This window comes from Porites lutea, chromosome 10, assembly GCF_958299795.1.
Source record: "Porites lutea chromosome 10, jaPorLute2.1, whole genome shotgun sequence".
Taxonomy (NCBI): Eukaryota; Metazoa; Cnidaria; class Anthozoa; order Scleractinia; family Poritidae; genus Porites; species Porites lutea.
The window spans coordinates 23,874,319-23,886,888 of record NC_133210.1 but is presented as its reverse complement, the minus strand read 5'-3'; the positions used below and the strand labels follow the sequence as shown (position 1 = coordinate 23,886,888).

The 12,570-nt window shown below is 36.7% G+C and overlaps 1 protein-coding gene across 2 annotated transcripts in view; it reads left to right on the top strand.

Annotated features, from left to right (window-relative positions):
- The first annotated feature begins 218 nt into the window (after window positions 1-218).
- Window positions 219-12,570, top strand: part of LOC140950991 (A disintegrin and metalloproteinase with thrombospondin motifs 18-like) — a 31,769-nt gene continuing 19,417 nt past the window's right edge. Inside the window, exons 1-12 of one of the 2 annotated variants that reach the window (XM_073400210.1) lie at window positions 219-339; window positions 2,442-2,509; window positions 3,009-3,082; window positions 3,721-3,790; window positions 4,805-5,121; window positions 5,777-5,912; window positions 6,530-6,726; window positions 7,524-7,607; window positions 7,701-7,816; window positions 8,700-8,713; window positions 9,313-9,415; window positions 11,763-11,897. In XM_073400210.1, coding sequence (XP_073256311.1) covers window positions 2,458-2,509; window positions 3,009-3,082; window positions 3,721-3,790; window positions 4,805-5,121; window positions 5,777-5,912; window positions 6,530-6,726; window positions 7,524-7,607; window positions 7,701-7,816; window positions 8,700-8,713; window positions 9,313-9,415; window positions 11,763-11,897 — 1,298 coding nt within the window. In that variant the 5' untranslated portion in view covers window positions 219-339; window positions 2,442-2,457. Of the gene's footprint in view, window positions 370-2,441; window positions 2,510-3,008; window positions 3,083-3,720; window positions 3,791-4,804; window positions 5,122-5,776; window positions 5,913-6,529; window positions 6,727-7,523; window positions 7,608-7,700; window positions 7,817-8,699; window positions 8,714-9,312; window positions 9,416-11,762; window positions 11,898-12,570 lie in introns of both variants that reach the window. The other variant, XM_073400209.1, reaches the window with a different exon arrangement.

Genomic DNA, 12,570 nt, shown 5'->3' with positions numbered 1-12,570 from the left:
TGTCCTTTTATCTTTATTTTTAGCCGGTCTAACCTCTTCAACCTATACAATTTTTAAATCCTGACACACCGGAACTCGTACCACCTATATTGATTTTTCGTATTGATAAAGACAAACGGCAGAAGGAAGAGAGGACAATAGGATTTAACGATGAGTGATAGACACGTTTGAGCTATATAATTTACACTTAAAATGTTTATCTTTTCATCCTTTTTAAGGGCTGTTCTATAAAACCCTAATCTTCAGCTGCCTTGCTATCATGAACGATTGATATTGAGTTGAATATCAGACAAGTCGTCCGATATCGAGAATTCCCTAGGGGATCAAGACTTCGACAAGGTAAAGGAAAAGTCATTTGTCATCTTTAAGGTATTTTTTATTTATTTTATTTTGTTTTGTTCATTTCTAAGATGGAGAGCTAACTTCTTTTGCGCTTAATGTACGGGAAAAATGACTAAAGTATCTGTAATTATTTTAAAATAACAGCAAACAGAAGAACATTTAACGTAATAACACTTTTCTCCTAAACGATTCCAGAGCTGGATTTGATAGTAAGCCACAAACTAAAACCTGACAACAAAATATTCAAAGGTCAATGTCGTGATCTGTCACCTTTTCTTTATCTTTAAAGGAAAGTAAAAGGTACAAACTGGGTTTTTCATTTTGGGACAGGATTTTGTCGGAAGAAAATTTTGATGGATAAAAAGGCAATCACATTGTCTCTCATTGCACCATAATCTGAGTTTTTCAACCCTCACTCGTTATTGGCTGGGTCTAATAGAGCCTTGGGATGGTTTCTATAATAAAGGGGACATTCGAATTATCATTGCAACCATTCCAAACAAAATGCTTAGTTCCAACTAACTTTTGTTCCATCTATTCGTTAATTAATTATCGTAAAAGCTTACTTTAACCTTCGGTAGAGACAGTTTCATTTGCTCTATTGCTACATCATCTATTATCTTCAATTCTCAATCATTGATCCTAGTCTGATTCTCCTTTCATGACGCACAAAAAAATCTCCAAAAAATAATATTAAAATTATTTTCGTTCGGACAAATGTTAAAAAACAAATCAAACAAAATTGATATACTAATTATGTAGACATACTCGAGAATAAACTAAACAACACTCTATGAGTGAGCCCAGAAGTCAGGGGGTGGAGGTTAATAATCAATCGACATGACTTGCCGATAAAATTTGCCGGTTCAGTTTTCGTACGAAATCTTTGTCAAAAGAAATGATAGAAGCCTATATTCAGCATTTTTTTGTGACATTCTTTTTGCCTCGCATTTGCATCTTCCACTTCTTCAATTGAAACATTTGAGCGTTGCTTTTATATTCAATAGAGTGGAGAAGTGTCGTTTTGTATTGCTCTTTTGATACATATTTATAATGTCATTAAACGGTTTGCAATGAACCAATAGAAACAAGTTAATATTTCCACATTGTTTGCTAATTAATCCAAACAAAAACTTAAGGCACACTGACCACTTTATTATTATTTTGCTTTTACTTTGTTTCTATTCAATCCGGTCAGAAAAAAAGAGAGAACAATTAACATAAACAGTTGATGACATGATAGCAAAATCGTATTTTTCTACTGCTGAGTAAAACGAGCAAAATATGATGCTGTGAAATTTTCATACGTTTAAGAAGGGAAATACCAGTCAGCTAAACATCAAAATAAAACGTACAACTGTTTCCTGGAAAACGTTTGGTTAGTGAAGTAAAAGGTGGACTGCTTTTCTCAAAAGTGTTGCCAACTTATCACTGTAAACAGCCGATTATAAGATCCCCCATTCCCCAATTATAAACCCTCCAGTTATAGGCGCATGACTACCTGTAAATAATGAAATTACATCCAATCATAAGCCACCCGGATATATCTCCCCTCTAGGCTGGTATTGAAATGGAATCGATTTATTATGACGTTTTGAAACCTAATTAAAAATCAGTTAATACAAAACGCATTTTGATCAGCGCTTTCATAGCTTGTTTAAAAACGCTTTTTTAAAGTCCCCTCGGATATAGCCCACTGCGTTTTTTTAAGCTCGAGCATGTGCAAGCCTAGAGCTTATAAGCAGCAGTTTACTGTATCTCAGTTATGCACCCTTGATATGGATTGAAAGACCACCAAAGGATGTTCATTATCGCACCGTTTGCAAAGTTAAGTTTTATATTAATAGTACCTATAAGTGTTTCAAGAGTTATAATTTTTAAACACTGCGATTCCGGCAAAAAAAATGTAAGCCTTTTAAAATGAACTGAAGCAATTATATCTGTTTAGTTCATCTGTTAATGTATTTTATCAGTCAAGTATTATCGGTTGAAATTAGGAAAGACAGCAACTATACATGAAAGCAACGTTTACTCTATAACGGTCCCCACAACAGGAATAACGCAAACAATGTTTGATTCTGGCCTTCTATTTCAAATAGGTCTCCCACACAACTCATGAATTCAATTATGTGGGTGTACGTGCTGGTCTTTGTCTTTGCTATTCAAGGTAAGTATTCCTATTGTTACACATTGTTTTAAATCCAGGCAACCAACAGCACAATGGGGAAGGTTATTAACAGCCGAGATTGCTGCTGTAGCTGGAAATAACCTCATGTTGTCCTGACTTTCAGTAATGAGGTTCTTTTCGTTCATATAATTTTATTACTTTTTTTACCCTCTTTCTTTCAACTAGATTTCTAAATATAAGGCAAAATACGAAAAAGTTAACACCTGTCTAACCGTTACTAAAATGAGTGAGTGAAAGAAAAGAATTAAATGCTGTACGAAGATCTAATGCATGAGTTCGCGTTTGTTTACGGTTAAGTAAAATTGTTAAGTAGGCGGATTACATGTCTTGCATGTGATTTTCCCGCCTTTTTTTCGCGCAATTCATTTTCCCGCGCCATTCGCAGTCTGCTCCTTTTCAATAAAAAAGACAATTAAATTTACTTTCGCTTTTTCAGTTGATTTGCTTTATTGTTTTTTGTTGTTGTTGTGATCCATAGCTGACATGGTAACGGCGGAGGCGATTGAAAACAGAGGGAAAGAAGATGGAGCCCATTTTACAGATTTTAACCCGGTTTGTATTGCATTTGAATAAAAGCAAATAGAAAAATAAGTTATAATAACCCTAATTGTTAATAAGTGATTTTAATACATAAAACCATCTTACAACTATAAGACAACTATCTTAAGGTAATTAAGTTGAAGGTACACGTGAAAAATAATTTCATGATCATCATAATTACCAAAAGAGCAATATCACGGGAACTAATCTGTCATATAAGCAATTAATGTTAAAAGTTTTGCTTGTTGATTTATGTTATTTAGGTATTTTTGTTTACGGAAAATTATGACAGTACTCAGATAACGGAATCAGAGAGGGCAGTTAACTTTTTTCTGTACTGTCTCAATTTAAACTATTTTCACTCTTTGTTATCCTTGGATTTAAAAGAAAACCATCAATATATGAAAATTAAGGAAACGGGAACTGAGTTGTTATTATCTCAAGTGCCGGTCAAATATTTGGTATTTTAAAGGAAAATTAGTGTGACAGTTTTCATACGAACAATATTTTGGGTGTTTGAACGTCCCGTCATAGTAAACACAACTAAGTGAAAAAGTAACAAAAAAAAAGGTGAATTACATGTGACTTTCAACGCCAAAAAATATCTCTTTGTGTTAAAAACTTATTCACACTTTCCTTTACTCTATCAGGAAAATCTTCATCTGCGCATGAAAAGAAGTGAACTTGAAGAATACTTTGGTGTAAGCTCTTACGAAAAAGGTAAAAATACCCCCTCACGCTCATAATAAAGTGGCGAACTTCTAAAAAAAACATCTTTTCGAATCTTGTGCGTATCCCAAGACGTTTTCTTTGCTTCGAATGAACCAAAAATGTAACATGATTAGGAAAACTGGAACGTGTGTTAAATTTCTTAATCGTCTTGTCGTTCGAATCGTCATGGTATTCATTTTAGATATCGGCTTACCGAAAGAATATAAAGTAAGGCCATTAACCTGAAAATGCCTTAATCAAAGGTATTTTTGAAAGTCGTTTGATGCGACGTTACTGATCCAAAATTGGCTTATTAATAAATCTACTGCAGATCGTCTGAAAAAATTGACGGTTTGGCCATCTTTTGCGTTGCGATAACACAAAAACTTGAACGCCCACTACACGGAGCACAAATTAAAGAAGTATCCGCATTTCGCGGAAAACGAAAAACCTATAGAAGCTTACTAAACTTTTAGGAATGTTTATTTTTGAAATCATTAGCTCATTTGATTCTGTATCGAAGGTTTATAGCAAATTAGTCTAGTGGATTGCGCTCAATTGGCAAGAAATGCAACTCGTGATCGAGTTGGTGCCACTAATGCCGCTCCATTTATGGAGAAACATTGTGTCAGGTGCTTAAGAGTCACTCGTTTTCCCGAGCTACCCTGGGCGTGCCAACGTCCTTACATTTCCTTACAAACCTTGGCGAACCGTTTACATGAGAAACAACTAAGTTGGCCGGCCTTTTTCGATGATACATCAACTTCCTAGCCCAGGTAATTTTTCTCCATATAAAAACTAGCTCGCCCAAGCGCGGGTCAACTCGGTCAAGGCGAGGCAATCAGAGCATGCGCTAGCGCTGTCGTCAATTTTGACTCGGGCAAAAAAGAATCAACTTTTTTTTTCCTTTTTTTTTCTAACATAAACGCTTGCTAAAGTTAACTCGGCTGGTAGAGTGACCCTCTTTCCTATGACAACTTTTCTTCATATATACAGAGCCTTATTATAATTCTGTCCTTATAGTTCCGAAGTACGAAATCACACCCCCATTTCAAGCTGACGAGGATGGTAGTTTTCTGTCACATACTCTTGAGGAACACGCGAGACAAAAGAGAGAAACAGGGGAGCCTCGGTTTTGGTTCTACAATGTCAAGGCTTTTGGTATGTCGCTACACCTTAACCTTACTAAGAATGAACAACTCATGGCTCCTGGAATGAAAGTTGAGCGTCACTTTAATGGTACGGTTACTAGCGAGGATCCTCCTAAGAATTCTTTCCTTATTGGTCACGTCAGCTCATTAGCAGGTTCTTCGGTTGCTGTTAGTAACGAGGAAGGGCTGGTAAGTACCGAACTACATTGTTTGTTTGCTTGTTTTTTGTTTTGTTTTGTTTTTCTTTTCGTAGTTCGGTCCGGCTTGTTCACATCTTAAGACAAGCAACGCGCAACAAAAAAACTATTAAATAAATATGCATTTCATACAACTTATAGAAATTGACCACTGCAGAAAATACCATAACATGTCATAACGCTCTTTGTCTGACACTCCAAAATTTTGCATAAGCATTGTTTTCAGTTTCTCTTGGGAGTTAAAATGGCCCCAAGAGAAACTGAAAACAATGCTTATGCAAAATTTTGGGGTGACAAACAAAGAGCATTATGGTATGTTATAGTATTCTCTGAAGTGGTTAATTTAGCTCAACCGATTTCAAAGTGATCGATGCATAACCAAAGAAAATTACAAGCGCTTCTTTGTTATCAATTTAAACGATTTTTCCATTTATGTTATATAAATCGAAGAACACATTGGGGAGTTCAAATAAAGAGACTCAGAACAGAGTTTCCTTTTTGAGTATCGTCTTTTATCTTTAGACTTTTGTTAAAAGTAGTTAATTACACTATAAAGTGCATAAAAATCTTCTTCTTTGTATGGTTTCGTAATTAATCAAAACAGTACAAAGCTAAAGTAGATTTTCTTTTTTGTTTACACTATTCAGACAGGAATAATCAAACTTCTTGATCAGACCTTGTTTATCCGTCCTATACCCAGTAATATTTCACCGAAAATGGTTTCTTCTGGAAAGCATCACCTTGTTTTCAGACGCTCACTTGATGATAAGCAAACCCTACAAGGTATTTCAAGTCTAAAACCAGAGCATAAAAAACATTCCCAAAACAGTCTCATATTCGTCACTTTTGACGTTTCTATGGCAAATTAGCGTTTGTTCACGCCTTCAACTTTGGAACTAAATATTATTTCATGTAAATTTATGATATTAAAACATTTCTTCATAATCCAATCTTCCAGTTTCTTTAAATTAGCAAATTTATAACAGAACTAAAGGTAATGTATTCAAGTTAGTGCATCCAAAACGCGAGGATTTTCCTTTAAGAAACTGCAATACTAATAAGGAAATATTCTGTACACTACTTAAGGAAACAAGTGTTTTTCAGTGTCAATCAGGATCTTGGTTTGGATTCTGGGTTTCACCATCACAAGGTTGCATCCATATGTTCTAGTAATGTTCTTAGTAAATTTTTAAGATGTCTAAAGCTCCTTGTAAAAGTAATTATCATGGTCAAGGAGAAAATCCTGAGGGAAAACGTTCTTTGCTATGGCACTGCTGTTATTTGCTATACAATTAGGCATATTTGTCTGGATGAAACTTCAATCGGATTTTAAAGCTTTTAATATCCCTTTAAGTTGGTTTAAATTGTTTTAAGATAATCTTTTATAATCTTTTTTGTAGAAATTGACCCAATAGTCAACAAACGGGAAGACAAGCCAGTATTAGAGAAAGCCGATTCTCATAAGGAAGGCAAAATGAAACGAGATGTCAGCCATTTCAACCTCCAGACCATGCTGGTAGCTGATAAACGAACAATCAAATATTATCGTGAAATGAAAGTAGATATTACGACACATCTCCTTAGGATTGCAAACATGGTATGTATTTTTTAAAGAAAGGATAACTTTCGTGTTTTTAAAAGCAAGCATCCATAGCTTTATTTAGGAGCACTCAACGCTACTGACTATTGAAGGACCATGTTTAGCTTCCACTTCTAGTAACCGACACACTAAGTTTAACTCTAAATTCAGGATTATTCGTTTTCTACACGTTTCTCTGATCAAGGTTGGGGGTACCCAGTTTCTGCAAAAAATATACCTAGTTTATTAACTTGGACCACCAGCAAAGCTACTCCTCCAAATCAATTCTAGCGAAGTTCAATTCGTCTGTCAAGATTTTCATTGTCCTAGGCGTGTTCATGGATTTACCTACAAGTTACCCTCCTCCCACGAAAAAAAAAACACCGCTCCTCCAAAGCGCAATGAACTTCACCTCCAGTCATTGAATTCTTCATCTCGGAACAACTGTTTTTCTTCAACTCTAGAGTGAGGCTTATTGAATATATTATCAACATAATGTTCTCGCTGCATTGAAACAATGTAGCCCTCCTCCCCTCACCGCTTAGGTTTTATAGTCATGACTCGGAATAAAGATGATCTCGGCCGACGTAGTACATAGTACAGTTACTGTACAAAGCTTTACTCAGTGTTACATAAATGACGTCAATTCAATAAGCCTCACGGTCTTCTAGATCGCACTCCCATACATTTTTACTTTATAGAAAGTTAATAGGTGGCAACACAAAACGACAGGAAAAGACCCAAGTAAATCATCCTACCTCTCTTATAACATTTTTCTTTTCTTTTCTTTTCTTTTTTTCAAATTTTTCTTCAAGCTGAACACAATTTACCAAGATCCTTCCATCGGGAGCAAGATAATCACAATCAAAGTTGTCAGAATAGAACTAGTGGAAAATGGAGTAAGTTATATTTTTACGTCATTGAGGCATGGAACTTGAGAGCTCTACCTTTGATTGTTTGGATAACTATCTGTTTTTGCTGATTTCGTTTAGCTTGATTATCCACAACCTGGAAACAGAGCAAAAATTGAAACCCTCAAAAAATGGACCAACGAGAACATTGAGAAGTCCAGACTTCCCAAGATTGATGTTGTATCGCTGATTTCAAGGTAACAAAATAAACATTAAAGACAGTTCGTGTATACGTCTTTTTTTCTTAACTACAGCTATGACAGAAAAAACGGTAAGTATATTTTCTATTATTGCACTGCACTAAATAAGTCAGGCGAGGAGCCTCAAATTCACACTCCAGCCTTCTCTAGGCTTTAACAGATTGTGGTTGCAACAGTAAACTATATCATGTAAATATGCTATTAGCAGTGCTCGACGTATATTTCTACAATTGTTTCAGTAATTATGCTAGTTTTTGTAAATTATGGTCGTTTTAGCAAAAAATGCAGATATTTAATATGCTTCTACTTTTTACTTTAAATTTGGTAAAAACGCGTTAACTTTGTGGCAAACAAGTAAATGGCAAAGTCATTTAAAATCCTATTTACATCTAGACACTTTAAGAGGGCATAATTCATTGTCTGCCAACTATAAAAACTCAAACAATCAACCACGAGCACGTGGACGCCATCCTAGGTAACCGAGCTAGTTATGCGCATGCGTTGAGTCTTGTGGAAAGATTTCTTCAAACAAAAAAGTAATTTTGTCACTTAAATTTGTCTATAACACTGATCTCGGGCTAAAAAAAACTGGCTTTATGATCAATAAATGACCATTTTGTGATGCAAAAACAGCCAAAAGTGGAAATTAATATGCTAGCAATGCTTTTTTCGCAAAATTGGTGAAAATTATGCTCGTAATTACGAACTATACCAAAACTTATGCCAGCACAATCTATCAAAGCCCAGCCTTCTCACGCAATACACAGTGCGTTGAACCTGCTAAACATTGACGCACTTAATGAATGAACTCTTTTTATTTGTAGCGTCTATATTGAAGAATTGAATGCCTCTCACTTTTCATTTTCTTTTGCTTTTACAGAGGAGACGTAGGAGGTAAGTCAGTTCTATAATAATATATAGCTGTGGTAACTTTGTGATGATGATGATGATGATGATGATGATGATGATGATAATGATGATGATGATGATAACGATGATTGTGGTGAAGTCCTTTTCACGATATGGTTAGCCTTCTTAAGGCTGTCTTCCGATAGAGTGCAGAAATTTATTCTGTCGTCTCCAACGTTAATCTGCAATCATTGTCAATTTTTCTGCAAAAACTGATGGGAAATCACAGTTGTTTAAACCACTCTTACCAACATCACATTATTTAAACGTTACTGTGTTTACAAGGCATGACTTCAAGTATCTAGAATGATGTCTCTTCGGTCAGTGACGCGGGTGACTCAGAAAAAAAAATCTCCCAAGGTGGAGTCGAACTGACTTTTCTGTAACCTTCTTGGTTACCAGTCCCTGAGCTTCCCACCGAGTCATTGGAGACTAGCAGAAGATAAGTTCGTTAAATTCGCTTTTATGCGTGAAACATCCATACTGCTAATCTAGCACTGTTACTGGTCCGATAACTTTCTGTGCACTGAATGTACATCGGCCATCAGTATTAATGATATCACTATAATTTCACTTTGCTTCAGGCTTGGCGGACTATAATTCAATATGTAAGAGGACAAGCTACACGGTAAACAATGATATGGGTCTTTCAACAGTACTCATCCTTGCCCATGAAACTGGACACACGTAAGTCAAAGAGTTAGCATCAATCCATGCCGATAGATGAAACACTCAGATCGATTTAGGTTTCTGTGAAACCTACAACGTACCCCTCCCCTAAGCCAACATTTCGCCCTAAGTGAGAAGTTTTCCAGAAACCAGATTCGTAATATATGCTATTTTAAACAAAATGTTATACTACTTTTTTAAAAAACGGTTATCTTTAGTTACTAAGTCTCGTGATCCTTCTGATATAGTTTCAAGGCGTATTCCTTGCTCTACTTTTTATTTTATAGAGCCAATTCTGCTAAAAAAAACACTTATCTTATGAAGACTTGTGGAGATCGAGGAGGGTGTTATCCGTCAAGGCCGTAGGCTGAGGCGGATAACACCCTCCGAGATCTCCATAATTCTTCATATGATACGAAAGCCGAAGTCAATGAATTGTTTTATTATTCATTCAAAATAATTCCTAGTTTAAAAACATGGCTAAAACATGCTTACCTCCATCCATCCATCGATGTTAAGTTCATCTTCAATAGTGCACGTTTAGGGTTGTTCAGCTCCGCAAATATTCTTCAAATAGCAGATGTCGCCCTTCGAGTTGTCTTCTTGCCATTCTTGCCATGTTTTAAGCTATTTTTTGCCTAGTTCTTACTCTTGAAACGAGTGAAATGTCCGCCATTTTTTTACCCTGCGAGCAGATGTTACATTTTCGCGGTATGAGATGGCGAGCGAAAAGTAGCCTCTGCCGACAACTGTTCAAATCCGTCCAGAAATCTGGACGAATAAATTAAAAAATCGGGTTTTTACCTGTTCTTGATCGGTTTACAACGTTGCGTGAGTCTTGCGTCAGCGAATGAACGCGGACCATTATTGCGCCTTCATGCATCCCTTCCCGCCAAATTCTCGCATGCGAACGCGGCTCAAGCGTAGCATCGGAAAAAGTTCAAAACAATTTTAATAATCCCTGTTTACGTATTTAGAAGAGTATCGTTAACTTGAGAAAGCTCTGTATTTTAAAGCTGTTGGAATATCAAAACAAGCTTGCTACCGGTGCTTCTTACGGGACAGGGTAAAGATCGTTGAAGAGAGCAATTTCTGGTTTGATATTTATTCTTTTATTAGTCTTTTATTATTCAACCTAAATAACACTTGGCGTCCTACTTGCTTTATTGCACAAACGACCGGTTTCAATAGACCGGCGAAATTTCTCATTTTATTAAAGCACCAGGAGCCGATTAGTTTGGCTCCTGAAGCACTGAGGTTACGACAACTTCTAGTTAAACTGATTTCACGGGTTGTCAAAGAGTCCAGCGATTCCCTTTTCCCAGGTGAGCGCCGAGTCATTTCGCTTCAATATTCAGAAATGCTCTCGATGTCTTTACGCTTTCATTGCCTTTCGCCCGACATGTTTTGCACGGCGTTTAGTCATGCGAAACCTCCACGAAACATCCACGCAGCGCGCGAGGTAACTTTATCCCGATTCTAAAAATAACTCGAGACGAATTACCTATGGAATAGGGTGTGTATGGGGGATGCCTTCTCTGTCCCCTTTCTCCTCTCTTGTTGAAGTTAAATGTGCTCCCGTCAAATCTGACAGGACTTGCTACAGTTGGTAGCATAATGCTTTCTCAAAAGACGATCCTAGAAATTTTTTTTCGGCTCAAATTCTTAAAACCAGGCGGGCAAAGCAGAAAAACAAAACAAAAGCTCGGGGAGAGTTGTTCAAAAGTGGTTCGCAAGTAGTTTTCGCAATTTTGATTCCCGCGAGACTCACGCAGATTTGACGAACCAGTTGCTTGCGAATTGGGTGACGAATTTTGCGCATGCACGATAGAAAATTGAACGGTTGTCGGCAGAGGCTACTTTTCGCACGCCATTTCATACCGCGAAAATGTAGTTTCTGCTCGCAGGGTACCATTTTTCAAGTTCACGACCAAAACAGCTCAACCTCGTCCCCAGGTCTTCTCGGTTAACGGTGCATTAACCTGCAAAAACGTTGCATTTTTGACATCATTTCCTCGCTAAACATAGAATTCTTCCAAATTTGGTCATCAGTAACTGGTTATGGTGAATTAAACGTGTGCTGTTAGCCAGTCAGAATCGGGGAAATATTTTGAATGAATAATAAAATATTTTAATACCTCCAAGAGTTCATTAACAGACATCATTTTGCACAAGGAGCCCTGTTAGTAATAATTCTTGTGCATTCTTCGAAGCAATTTAGATTTCTGAGAAAATGTCCAACTACCCCTCCCCTAAGCCAACATTTTGCCCTTAGTGAGAAGCAAGTGTCAATGTTAGCTTAGGGGAGGGGTAGGTGGGCAGTTTCCCAGAAACCTTACTTGATCCCATACTCTTAACGTTTAAGGCTGGGATTGGACCATGACGGAAAGACTAGTGACTGCCCTGATGGTAAATACATCATGTCTACAGCGGTGCCGGGAGGAGGAGAGGCTGCTACGTGGTCTCCTTGCAGTAAAAGAAAGATAGAGTCTCTACTAAGGTAAAGCAAGCTATTTCACTTTTTTTTGATTTTGACTTAGAAAATGTTTTAGCCATGCACATCATCTCTAAATTGTTTTTACTCATTATTTTTGTTTCTAGTATCTATACCATATTTGTATAGGTAATAACATGATTTGTATTTGGTAAAAATACCACGAGTGATATTTCGAAATTGTTCGAAATTCTCGAGCCGTTAGGATAGTAAAGTTTGAGACAATTTTGAAATATCCCTCGTGGTATTTATGCCAAACATCACGTGCAAATCATGCTATTATTTGTTTATACTACTACCCTCACAAGTTTGTAATTTTCACATGTAGGCATTTCAAATTAAGCTGAAAGGCACTCGGGAGAAATGCCACTGCTCTAGGCCAATCAAATTGCAGAAATTTCTCGTGTAGTAGTATAAACTAGATTAAACGCGGCGAAACAACTGTGACCGACCAAACGGTGTGCCGGATTTTACGGTCCAAATGGTCCAGTGTAGAATTGTGCGAAACAAAAAAATGAGAGGCTTTTCCTATGGCTTATAGCAGTAGAATTCCCCAGTCAGCGTGACTGGTTTAATTCTACTCTCTACCCAGATGTCTTGCCGAAGAAGAAATATTTATATTTAGTAAAATCCAACTAGTAGTCTATTATCAATGCTGCGCTCTGATTGGTTGAGTTAC